Genomic DNA, 13,168 nt, shown 5'->3' on the forward strand with positions numbered 1-13,168 from the left:
AACCGCCTCCCCTTATCTCTTTTGCCAAGAAAATATTTTCACAACATGGATAAGGAATGTAACAAATATAGTAGAAAGTCTTTGTCATTCATTTTGTACTTGATTTACTCTAGATGCCCCCAGAAAATGATCCAATCCTGATTCCCTTAAAAATATATAAAATATGGTATAAAATCCGTCAGTCTTATTCTTTTCTTGATGATTTCTTTTCTTTTTTCCTCTTTTACTACTTCGGTCAAACAAGATACATTACACGATGGTAAAAGCTTTCCTAAAATAGATGTGTTTTAAGATTTCATTCAGAAGTATCGACGGATGAGGATTCCGGAATACTGGACGGTCAAACATTCCACATTGTTGGGACAGTGAACTTCAAAGCTCTATTGCCAAATGACTTTCTTGGAGACAGGTTTGACTAGAGGTGTTATCATTTATATCGACTCATATTCTATTCATCCATTATTAGATCAAGCACATTCTAATGATCTTAACATTTTATCAATATGTTCATTTCAGTTACTTTCACTTTGTCTCACTTTAAACCCTTGTTTTAGTCTCTGGTTTGCAGTTACACATTTTTTCATTTAATCAGACGGTTCACAGATCATTTCGTGCCTCGATATTTACCAACCAATCACTTCGTGCCTCGATATTTACCAACCAATGATATGTAGATGAACCGACCGATGTGTTTTACCAGGTGTTATCATTTATATTGACTCATATTCTATTCATGCACAGCGTTTATCGTTGACTCAATACATTTTCATAGTTCTATTATTCACCCTCTAAGGATTGTATTTTATAGGATACTTCCATTTTTCCACATATTTTCTTCGGGCTGATAGAACATCTTATGTGAAGTTAACAATTGATCGATCAGATTTTTTGACTTTTTAAATGCATCAGAATCGAGGATTAGTTGCTTTGTTTATGGATATTTAGAGTAGTTTCACTTTGTTTTTATTTCATTAAGGTAAAAATCATTTCCTCCTCTTTTCACATCTGGGTTTCGTTTCATGAAAAGTTTTAAGCTTTAGACAGTTAAATATGAATTGTTGTCCTCATTACAAACTTGAAGTAACCAATCATAGCAGCTGAACTTGAGAGATTCAAGTTATTTTTACTCTGTTTTGTAATATTGGACCCTGAGCGAGACTCCTGGTTTTGATGTACACATGTCTTGTATGCAGTGACTATCCATCACTTGGACGTTACCAAAAATACAAATGAAATTGAAATGCTGGTCGAATTAATACTAGGAATAGTTCGTTAACTCATTCGTCTCCTAGGAATCGAATTGACGTTTCGTCTTCGTAGTTCTCAACTTCCGCGACGATTCTAAAATAATAACTACTAAAACGAAACGGAATTTCGATTCCTAGGTAGTTAAAGAAATACGATCTTATTCCTAGAATTAATTCGGCCATCATATCACAAACCCCTAATCAGTCGCTTGCCGGCTCTGCCAAGACTGAAGATCCTTTCAGAATCGAATCAATTATACCAAGATAAGATATTTATTTCACTCCAACCATAAGAATGGTACATGGAGGCAAGATTGAATACAAAATATGAAATATAAAAATTTACGAAACATAAACAGAATTGTATACATATATACATACAGACAAAACAAATGGGAAAATAATTCTATAACAAAGTAAAGATCCAATTTTTCAGTAAAACAATTTACAGACAAAGCAAGTACAGAGATTGAATTATGTACAGCAAAATGTACCACACGTATATACATATACACAATTTACTGGTGGGATTTTTATAAACTTAAACCTAACTCGATAAATTGAGCTATTTGTGGGTTAGGATTCGTTAATATTTCAGAGTTTCTGGACATACTTAAATGGATGGAATTATCACGCATATCATATAACATTAATGAAATGCAGCTCATCTCCCCTCTGACTACGTTACAGGCGGGGCACAGTCTTTCACTTCTGTATGAGCGTTCGATCGATTATCTCCCGGTAACAAATAGGAACCAATTCTGAATTCGAATAAGCTATAACGCGCAAGACGATACTTTCAAATTTTCAGATATTTTCTTGAACATGTGAATTTAAAAATCGATCATGTATACGTTTGTTAGACTTTTAAGTGCATATCAGAATGGGTTCACTTAGAATGGTTTAGTTAGATAGAATAGTTTCACTTTTCTGATATACCGTTTTTTTTTCATTAAGGAAAAACTCACTTTTTCCTAGACTCACTACACACCAGAGTTTGGTTTACTCCAGACGGTTATACTTGAAATCCATTATGAGTTTGAATTACTGTCCTCATTAAAAACTTAAGTCCTCACCTCATCAAGTTTTCTTCACTTTTTTGTGAATCGGACCCTGACCTACTAGTCTTCCAGACTTGATGTATATCTGTCTGCGGTAAAACATTGAACACTTTTAATTTTTGAACACCATTAATTTCCTATTCTTTTTGCATACCGGTAGAGATATTTACATCTTAACAATTGAACACCTCGTCTATAGAATTTCATAAAAATGCTTGTCGACAAGAGGTTCCCTGTGGAAGAGCGTCGTTGTAAGATGTGTTTAACTGTTTTCTGTAGGTGACGATGATCTGAAGTTTGTGTCTTTATATCCAGGTAATGAATGAATCAAGATGAGGAATCTATGGAGGAATCCGCAGAAGTGTTTAGTGATCTACGTGATTATACTGTTGAATCTCATGGCGTACAACAACAGCCCACAAGCGTTTAGAGTCAAGAGAAATACAGGTAAGACAACGTGAAAGAACATATCATAGAGTATATATGGAAAATGTATTACATAAGATAAAACTTATCACCAGACTTTGGAAACTTGTATTTGAAATATCTGGGACAAAATGATAGTAGCTGAATAGTCCACTTGAACTGATACATTTACCTCGAATGAAAACCCACAATCTCTCAAGTGTTTTATATTTTACCTTAAACATTTTAACTATTCAATAATTGTATTTTATCTTCTAAAACTCCATCTGCACTTGATTCTTATATCCGGGTTATGCGTCTCCACTACACTCGCAACACGCCTTCAATGCTGAGTTTTCCGCAAAACCTGGGTTGTAGAAACCGTAGTTGAAAAAGAAGGGTCCACTCCTTATTTAACCACGTTCGCGTAAAACTTTTAGAATTTCTACTAGAAGTGTAGAAAGTAGACCCGCGTTCGGGTGCAACGATTGAACTTAAACTTGAACTACAGATTAAGAGAAATCCCACAATAAAATCAGCGAAATGAATTGAAATTTAGAAAAAGACGAGAATATATCTCGAGCAACGTTTCGGCTAAAACTTATGACCCAATCTATCAGTACACGAGATAGATTTAACAAGATATTTACACAGGAATGTAACAAAGGAACTGAGTGAGTGATTGAAGTTAATAAAGATTAAAAACATAGACAAGGAAACAATAGTAGAAAGAGTTAGGCAATAGCAAACGGCAAACTAGGGGTAATCATACTTGTTGAGGTAAATTAAACACAAAACCCGAAAGTAAAACGAGGAGGTAAACCACAGGGTAATCTAACAATCACAGAATACATCACAGCCTGTGTCTCAAAATCATAGATAATGCGTGTGAATATTAGATCTTAAAAACATCAAATCAGATTATTGTTTATTTCTTGTCGAACCTCTTCAAACGGTGACAATTTGCTTAAACAAGGGGCTCTAGTTGCTCTGAAGTCGGTTTAAGGTGAATGAAATTGAGATGTTAATTGGTCAATTTTGAACTATGGCTCTGACTATAGAAAGCTGTAATGCCATTCATTTCAGCACCTGATGGAGTTATACTGGACAGTGTGAATGTATTACCGGGTACAAGAATATTACGTATATTGTGTATTTGATATTTCAGCACCTGATGATGTTGTACTGGACAGTGTGAATGTATTACCGGGCACAAGAATATTACGTATATTGTGTATTTGATATTTCAGCACCTGATGGAGTTGTACTGGACAGTGTGAATGTATTACCGGGTACAAGAATATTACGTATATTGTGTATTTGATATTTCAGCACCTGATGGAGTTGTACTGAACAGTGTGAATGTATTACCGGGTACAAGAATGTTACGTATATTGTGTATTTGATATTTCAGCACCTGATGGAGTTGTACTGGACAGTGTGAATGTATTACCGGGTACAAGAATATTACGTATATTGTGTATTTGATATTTCAGCACCTGATGGAGTTGTACTGAACAGTGTCAATGTATTACCGGGTACAAGAATATTACGTATATTGTGTATTTGATATTTCAGCACCTGATGGAGTTGTACTGGACAGTGTGAATGTATTACCGGGTACAAGAATATTACGTATATTGTGTATTTGATATTTCAGCACCTGATGGAGTTGTACTGGACAGTGTGAATGTATTACCAGGTACAAATATGTTACTGTCGCAGGAAGGTAAAACTGTTAGTATTACCTGTAAACAGAGCAACACTGCGGCGACTGGTGTACACTTTCAGCTACAAGTGAACAGTGGGGCAGGGACCTGGACTCCATTACCTACAGCATCAGCACCAGCTTGGGTTTTTAAATTGGAGTCTGGTAAAATGTATAAATGTGTGGCCACTAATTCAGCCGGAATTAAAGGAAGTCAAATCTACGAATCAGATGTAATCAGTGAGTATGGCGGGAAATCGAACTCATGAATTCGAAATTAATAGTCAACTTGTCTCGTGATAATTCATTTTTCTTCAAAATGCAACTGAACCTACTTTAGATATTGGAGAACGCAAATAGGCTACAGATTAGCCATTATAATTTCCACAAGAAAGTTCAGAAAATGGCGAAAACAGGGATGCGGGATCCAAGCTATATTCCGCTGTATTCTAGAATATCAGAAAAATACGAATGACATATTGTCTAAGGATACCTTATCTTACTGGTCCGGAATGTTTTTAAATACAAGGAAAAAGAGTCATTTTTCAAATTTTTTCGTTGAACTCATAGTCATGTATCAGGCAAATTTAAGCGTTGACTCTACAAGAACTTATCGTCTTTTCTGAACTGATTGACAGATCTTTGCTACTGGACTTGGGTGACTGTTATACATTTACTGTTCATTGTTACTAAACCAGTAGCCTTCATACATTAAGTACTGTTTATTGTTATCGGCTTATGAAAATGTTCTTTTTTCTTGTGTCAAATTTGGACGCTCTTTTTCACCGTAAACACAAGTCGGTGGCATGTCCTTCTATTCAGCACTTATCAAATAATGCTGGGAAAATAGAAGAAAATAAAAGTTTCCTGTGCACATGTTATGTTTTTGTGTAAATAATGTTTATTATAGGTATAAAGATAAATGAAAACCCGTGTAAACTGCATGAATTCAAACCATCACTGGTTTGTACTTGTGAAGCCACTAGTAAGATCGGTAATCCAAACATGGCGGTTAAATGGTATGCTGATGGATTTACTGAAGGATCAACGGATATTGATCAGATCCCCGATCAAGGCGTGAATACTCCGGTGAAAGATGGAGTTATCAACAGGAATCAGATGCGGTTTAATTTAATGCTGTACGCAATATTGATTCAATGTCGGTTATGGAAGTATAATGGGATAGAGCTACCGAAACTAACACTTCAAGAACAAATACTACATCAAACTCCAATGAACGTTACGTGTAAGTTGGAGAATATTTTCATTAGAGAATTTTCATACGATATCAGAGTGACAATAATGCATGTTACATCGTTTATTTTATTGGTAACTGCCCATAGTTGGAGATTTAAGAGTTACTATTTCATAACGACTGGTGATCATGCCGATGAAATTCTTTCGTTTTAATATTTGGTTCCACGAAGGTATTACGAGTACCGAAGCGAATTGTTAATAATAACATTAAAAGGACTAGAATATGATTGTGCATGTATTTGCTTTTGAAATCGAACCTACTAGAAAACGATTTCACCTTCAATGATTAGGCTTAAGATTTTGAGCCCACATGGAAAAATTGCAGCGAAATTGGTTAAAATGTTGACATAAAAAGTTTGTCGTCTTCGGGTATTCTTATGGCTATATCAGGGTTTTTTTAATTTGTAATATGGGACAAAGCTTCTTGAACCGGGACAATAGGATCACGCACAACTCACCAGAAGTAACAAAGGATTCTTTTCATGAGTGCGATAGATACGCCACCTATCGTTGATATGTATTGTTGCAAAAAAAAATAAACTATATTACAATATAATTATGTCGGGAGTTACACCGTTACATTTCCGTCGATTCTAATTTCGACGCCCTTGATAAACACACATTCCTCGGAGCGCAAGTGATATTTTACCATGTTTTATGGACGGACGTTTCTTCGATTTTGCACCGATCAGTGAAATTGAAGTGGATAAACATGATATCATCCAAAAATATATTTGCATCTTTATCTTTCAGATTTTCCCGATGAAATTGAAACACCAGATACTTTCACCGGAGAACCTGACATTAGAAATGAAGGAGAAGTTGTAGAATATACTTGTAGAACAGTGATAGGAAGGCCCGATCCTACAGTGATATACCAACAGAAGAGAAGAGGTTCTGAACGATGGGAGCCAATTCCTCCTGATCCACAACCTCGTAAAGTACCTCTCAAAATGGGTTTAAAAGGTTTTGACACGACGTACAAGTTCAATGCTGATTTCAAACTGCACAATGGAACGTCAATTCGATGTGCTGTAAAGGAGAACCTTACGTTTCCTGAACCTCAGCAATTTAATCCAATCATTGTTCATTGTAAGTAACAGTTTTTTTTCGAATTCGAGAAATAAATAATTTTCCCTGCAACAATACAGACCCCAGTGGTAGTACAGACCTATCCACACATATAGCATGTCACAATGTAACCATGCTAAGCAGGAACATGGCAGAGTCTCGCGATGTCATCAGGTTCGAATCCCTGCCGAGGGAGGAACGTGGCAGAGTCTCACGATGTCATCAGGTTCGAATCCCTGCCGAGGGAGGAACGTGGCAGAGTCTCATGATGTCATCAGGTTCGAATCCCTGCTGAGAGAAGATGGGTCTACTATGACAGGGCTTAAGAACTGTGCTAGGTCAGATATTACTTTTACTAATGTTTTGTTTGTTTTTCAATCAGATTTTGCTGCACCAGTTTACAAGAAATCCAGTGAAAATGAAACAAATGCAGCGTATATTGTAACAGTTAATAGTAACCCATTGACTCAACAAGTTACATGTGACCCTCCAGCTGTCGTTCAAAAACTATCAAACTCTCAGTGGAATATAACGATACCTATCGTAAACAGTACCACAACTGACTATAGAGGGCGGTGTTTGGCTGATGGTATTAATGAAAGGGTCATTGATGTCGCTGGTTATCATCACGCCGGTCCAACTGATGAACCAGGTAAGATTCCGGGTCACGACTGGTTGAATTTTACATGAATTTGAAGATTCAAAAGATTCAATTCCATGAAACATGATAAAACTCGAGGCCATCATGACTTAATTGTCACAAAACCTATTAATATATTTCAAAGTCTCAATTTACTAAGTCATTTGTCATTATTATTGGGTCTCATTTTACTAGGTGTAAGTCGTCATTCATTTAAAGCGTCACATACATACATATTACAAAAAAATAATTTTTGTATTTTACCTAAAGTGTAAATCATTTAGATTAGTCAGCACAGCGGAGGAGTCTCGTGACGTCATCAGATTTTAAATCCGTGCGCGATGACGTAATTCTCTGTGTCGTCAGAATTGAGCGTTTTCTATTATTATCTGTGAATTCATCACATTCAAATATTACACAATGATTTAGCATCTTTAACTTTCTATCTTGAGGCTGTTTGACCCAATCAAGGAACAATTAATTTTCTCCCATTTTAAAAACAACTTATTTACTTTATTCAGAGACTATTTGAGCTTTGAAATTAAGGAACAATTAATTTTTGTTTGACCTAGTTAATTATTCAATTAAATTGCTGTTACTTTTATCAATAGTTACAATGGAACTATTTCTAGCTTTATATAATTCAATTCAATCGCATCACCGATTAGTTTGAATTTCCGTTTCAGATGCAGGAAATGGAGGAATAGTGGCTGGTGCTGTAATCGGTATACTGATATTACTGATTCTGATAATACTTGTTATAATGTGGCGTCGTGGCTGCTGTAAGTTTTACCTAAAACCATAAGTAAATCTGAAAAACAATAATAAACAAACTGCAGAAATAAAATACTGTATTAGGGGTAGAAAACCTAATGATGAACTGTATAGATGTGGAAATTGTAAGTTCTATAATATCTCGTATACAGAATGCTAGAAATCCAAAAGTAGCTGGAAGAATTCAGGGGTCCCAAGGTGGCCAGATACAGTTCATTCTCAATTATCTGTTCAAATTTTATTCATGCAATTGAATTCAAGAATGTTTGGAACTTAGAAGAACGGAATGTTATCATTTCTGGGATTCAGCGCGGGTTGGGTCGTAGTTTCAGATGGCTGCAAACGTGAAATGTGCTACGACCAAACATTCACCGGTTCCATAAAAATCATTTTGATAGAAACCGCCGCCATAGGTTTTCTTAGCCTCCAGGAGAAGCTACTAAGTAACATCGTTCTCTTCACAAATAGCGGTGTTTGAAAAAGTATCCATTTTATAATGTTTAGCATCATTCAACTTTCAATCAATTTTCTAGACACAATACGCGCATTATTCAGACCAGAATTTAGGTGCACGAGACGCATTAAAAATCTAAAGCCAGAATATGCATAATGTTTATTTATTTTCGTCTGACATCGATCACTTTCAGATCTGAATCAGTGCGGCCTAAATAAAACATCGTTTTTATATCTATTGCACAATGCAGCATTAATTGAATTATCTAATGGCGAATGAATTACTCGTAGATGCAGTGTCTTGGGTACAGGCTCGATACAAGTCACTGCGGGGTCACAAATCAACGTTGATAGGTTAAGATTACTTGCCTACGTAGGTTCTGCATTTTCTCGTTGGGAAGTATCGTTAAGTTGTTGTGTGACGATAGTAATGAATTATCACATATGCCTACCGGGTATCGGTAATGAAAACTTGCGCCCGGTTCCTTGTCCCAGTTACCATTTATTGCGAACTAGAAGAAATTCTGTAAATCCGTGATTCCGAAATAGTACCGGTTTAAACTCAAGAAAGTTACGCGGTATCATTGGTTCAATTATCTCATAGCATTAGTATCCATGACTATCTTTAGTGGGTGGCTCCAACAATATCCAAATCACACTGTTTCTTTATTGGGTTGATTTGTCAGGTGAACGTGCATCGTGTAAATAAACAGTATTTCTGTTTTCTAATTTACAGTACCGCGTTTGTGTCCGAAATCTAAAGATGTGATTGAATTGTTGCGTTGGACAAGTGAAACCTGGTATGAAAAAGGTAAGATTCTCTCACATGATTTACTGCACATATTCTCAGATATCGGTTTGATAATTTTAGGTGTTGTTTTCTCTTTGTAGATCATGAGTATTGGGTGAAAACACGTGACCAACTGCAGCCGGGTATTCATAGAATTATTAACCCTTTATTTCTATAACATGTAGAATATCTTGCATGAATACAGTTCATAGTTTCAGAAATTATCCACTAATCATCTGAATGATATACAACTGATTTTGCTTCATTATCAAAACTGTAATTATCAATTTAAGTTTATGGTTAACAACGTAATTTCTTGAAGATTTCTTGAGAATTCTTTGATCAATTGTGTTGATATTTCGTTTATATCTGTATTAACCCTAGACACACATCTGCAGTCTTTCTGGCGCATGCCTAGCGACCATTGTTCTTAAAAGAAATCAGCATTTCATGCACATTTTCGAAGTCTATGGGAAATTTCAAAGACATTTGGCTCATTTGTATCGAGGTCTGAGTGGACAAAACAACATGCTCCGTAAAAAGACATTGGCTTGATCGAAATCAAGATGACTAATTTTCGATTTTCGTTTTCAAAAATCAGTACTTTTTTGAGGTTTTCTAGAGAAATTTTAATAGATTCTTTAATCTATTTTTCTTGATGTTTGGTTTATACATGTATCTACCCTAGATGTATCAGCAGTTGTGAAAATGTGATAATTGGAATCAAGACTGGCGGCTATTGTTACTTGGCAGGGCGGTTAAAACGACCCTCTCCTTTTTTACCAAGTGCCCAAAATATAGGCTTCTCGTGCCCTGTACTGATCATGATCAGATATATACTAAAATTTCATAAAAAAGTGTAGCTAAATCATTTAACTGTGAATGACTATGTAACAATTATTTATTTTCGCTTCGTGAATGCGGCGCATGCTGGCCACCAAACACAAATAAAAAGTGCCCTTCACATGTGAGGTGAAACCCTCTTTTCCTTTCTGACAGCTAGGGATCCGCCCCTGCTTGAAAAAAAATCAGCACTTTTTGCACAATGTACCGACTCATATGTGGAACCAGCATGTTATGTTTTATTGTTTGTTTTTGGTAGATGTTTAATGCAATTAACTCACAATTATTTCTATCTTTGAAGCACATTTGTAATAATGGCCTCCTAGATTAACTCACTAGATACAGTGGAAAATAATTTGGACCAAGAAACTTTTAGATTTTTCTATGAATATCAAGTGTCATCTCAGGGCTACAGTCTTTTGGCTCACGCTTAACCAAATAAGTTTGGAGGAGAAAAATTTTACGCGTCACCATGCATCTAATTTTGAAACGTTTTCCGTGGGAGAACGCCCACTTATTTGTGCACCCCTCCCTGAAATCCTGGATCCGCAGCTGTTCTGCGGCAATAGAGGTTTCCCTTTGAAAATCAACTATACGCGAGAGACGTTTGTCGTCTTGAAACTGTTGAAACTGGAGACTGAGGTCATTGAAACGTTTTTAGATGTCGCTTTTTTCATGTATATCTGTAGCTAATATTTGTGTTGTTTGTTTAACAGTTAAAACTGGAGACTTTGAGGTCATTGAAAGGTCATTCAGTCCAGGTATATTTGATGTTTATTGTAATTTCATTTCAATAAAACAATATAAACTCAGATAATTCAGTTATAAATCAACTACTTGTTCGTAACGTCGATGAATTCATTTGAACAATTAATTCATTGTCAATTTTTCTTTCTAGAAACTGTTAGAATAATTGTCGATGTTTATGGAACTGAGAATGATTGGGAGTTAACGAGGGATAAGGATAAACAAGGTAAGAGGAGTGATGACTCAGTTGCCAGGGTAAGAGCCAAACCGGCTGATTGGTTTGTTGCAACCCGGGGCCGGGTTTATAGACTGGTATTAACTTTAAACCCGGGGTCAATTTAATTAATTTTCAATTAAGTTAGCCCCCGGGTTAAAGATAATACCAGTCTATAAAACCGGGTCCTGCATACAATACTGTACCGGAATATAACACTTCCCCGGGCCTCCTATCTTCACCCAACAGTAATTCAAACTGTTTGATGCACAGGTTTTTTTTATTATTGAAAACAATGCTTTCTATATTTCATTTCAGCAATAGCTATCAGAGAATTCCTGTTCCAACAGTTATCACATGATGAAAGTAAGTAATTGTTACCTATAGTTAAAGCTATGTACATCACATGTGCTTTATGTGAATATGCACATATGAATTCAGTTGACATGCACATGTGAGTTATATTCACATGTTCATGTTATTATTTGTTTTACATGCATGAGTAATGCATGCATGTACATGTGAATGATACTTACATGTGAACATGTGCATGTGAGTTTACCTGCGCATATGGTTTGTTTACATGCACATGTGTTTAAGTTTAAGTAGAGTTTGATCAATGTCTATGTATTTTCAGGTATGTTAGATTTGGTGAAAGAAATTCTAAGTAAGTTTACGAAATGACTCAGTATTTCCTCTTCAACTCGAATCTTGGATTCAAATGTGTTTATAATTATCTATTGACAGGAAAATACGCGAGAATAAACGATTTAAAAATGAAACTATCAAATGAGATCGGTAAGAGTTGATTGTATACAGTTATTGGTGTATGAGTTTATTGATTATTATTCTACTGTCAACTCATTTTGTAAATGTATTACAGATACATTACTGAACAAGAAGAGGTCAATAGATGACGCTGATGCAGTTTACAATAGAGATGAAGGTACATGATTATCTACTGTTCAAATGACATATTCAGCTTCGCAGATAGAAATGTGACGAATTCTATTTAACATGGCCGCATAGCAGCCTTTTGGCAATAATGAATAAACCTTATAAAAGCGACCAGTTTAAAATTTCATCTTAAACATATCAGACTAGAGCTTCAGAAATACTCAAGTTACAACAAAATTATCAAATTTACAATTGTTATTTAAGAAATAAGATGTGATATAAACTAGGGGTAATGATACAGCATGAAACAGATTTTCAATTAAACTAATTTCAAATCTATTTTCTCCGTGTTTCAGGTGATGTTCATGTTAGTTTTATGACGCAATTGAATGAAGAGAAAAGACCCCTGACAGACAAAGAGAAAGAGTTCATCAGAGATGGTCAGTAAAACTATGAATTCGGTCTGAGTTCAATTTTCAAATGTAGTTGACTACACAGAGTTACCAGGAGTCTTAAGAGTGTTTAAAGAACTTACTGGCGAAAATGGCTTACTTTTTGGAAAAAGTAGTGATTTACTGTGTCGCTAGTGTTTAGGATTTATCTGTATTTATCGATTTGCAAAATAAAACGAGCGCCTGTGAATCACACTGAGCTTTTTTTCGTAGGTTTCAAATCCCCAGTAAATGGTTATAATGAATTTCTATATTTTCAGTTGCTTCAGCAGTTGAATTTATTGTTGATTTCTTTGCTAAAATGTCCGGTAGGTTCCATAAATCATTTCAGTAAAAATACTGTGGAGTTTGTTGTGGAATCATTGAATAATTGGTTTATTTTTACTGTAGATGCTGAATTATGTGAACGAGGAATATTCAACATTAAACGTAGGTTTTAATTCTCATTTATCCTCAACTGAGCGTATAAATTCACGCGCGCTCTAATCTACTGTACTTGTACATGTGCTTTATAATCTACTGTACATGTACAAGTCAGGTCTCTGAAGTTTATGTACGTTCTGTAAATACTTTTACCTTGTATTTCAGCTACTGTTGAAATTGCTGGTA

General features: G+C 35.4%; 1 protein-coding gene across 4 annotated transcripts in view; it reads left to right on the plus strand.

The window, feature by feature from the left end:
* Window positions 1-743: 743 nt before the first annotated feature.
* The window catches only part of LOC141906794 (uncharacterized), a 34,234-nt gene continuing 21,809 nt past the window's right edge, over window positions 744-13,168 (plus strand). For 3 of the 4 annotated variants that reach the window (XM_074796165.1, XM_074796166.1, XM_074796167.1), the window contains exons 1-19: window positions 744-976; window positions 2,624-2,755; window positions 4,374-4,661; window positions 5,332-5,667; window positions 6,432-6,770; window positions 7,132-7,401; window positions 8,076-8,171; window positions 9,353-9,427; window positions 9,508-9,549; window positions 10,966-11,010; window positions 11,148-11,222; window positions 11,529-11,576; window positions 11,848-11,877; window positions 11,958-12,008; window positions 12,094-12,156; window positions 12,464-12,547; window positions 12,820-12,867; window positions 12,950-12,988; window positions 13,148-13,165. In XM_074796165.1, coding sequence (XP_074652266.1) covers window positions 2,641-2,755; window positions 4,374-4,661; window positions 5,332-5,667; window positions 6,432-6,770; window positions 7,132-7,401; window positions 8,076-8,171; window positions 9,353-9,427; window positions 9,508-9,549; window positions 10,966-11,010; window positions 11,148-11,222; window positions 11,529-11,576; window positions 11,848-11,877; window positions 11,958-12,008; window positions 12,094-12,156; window positions 12,464-12,547; window positions 12,820-12,867; window positions 12,950-12,988; window positions 13,148-13,165 — 2,062 coding nt within the window. In that variant the 5' untranslated portion in view covers window positions 744-976; window positions 2,624-2,640. Of the gene's footprint in view, window positions 977-2,623; window positions 2,756-4,373; window positions 4,662-5,331; window positions 5,668-6,431; window positions 6,771-7,131; window positions 7,402-8,075; window positions 8,172-9,352; window positions 9,428-9,507; window positions 9,550-10,965; window positions 11,011-11,147; window positions 11,223-11,528; window positions 11,577-11,847; window positions 11,878-11,957; window positions 12,009-12,093; window positions 12,157-12,463; window positions 12,548-12,819; window positions 12,868-12,949; window positions 12,989-13,147; window positions 13,166-13,168 lie in introns of those variants that run through there. The other variant, XM_074796168.1, reaches the window with a different exon arrangement.

Source organism: Tubulanus polymorphus, chromosome 6, assembly GCF_964204645.1.
Source record: "Tubulanus polymorphus chromosome 6, tnTubPoly1.2, whole genome shotgun sequence".
NCBI classification, from domain to species: domain Eukaryota; kingdom Metazoa; phylum Nemertea; class Palaeonemertea; order Tubulaniformes; family Tubulanidae; genus Tubulanus; species Tubulanus polymorphus.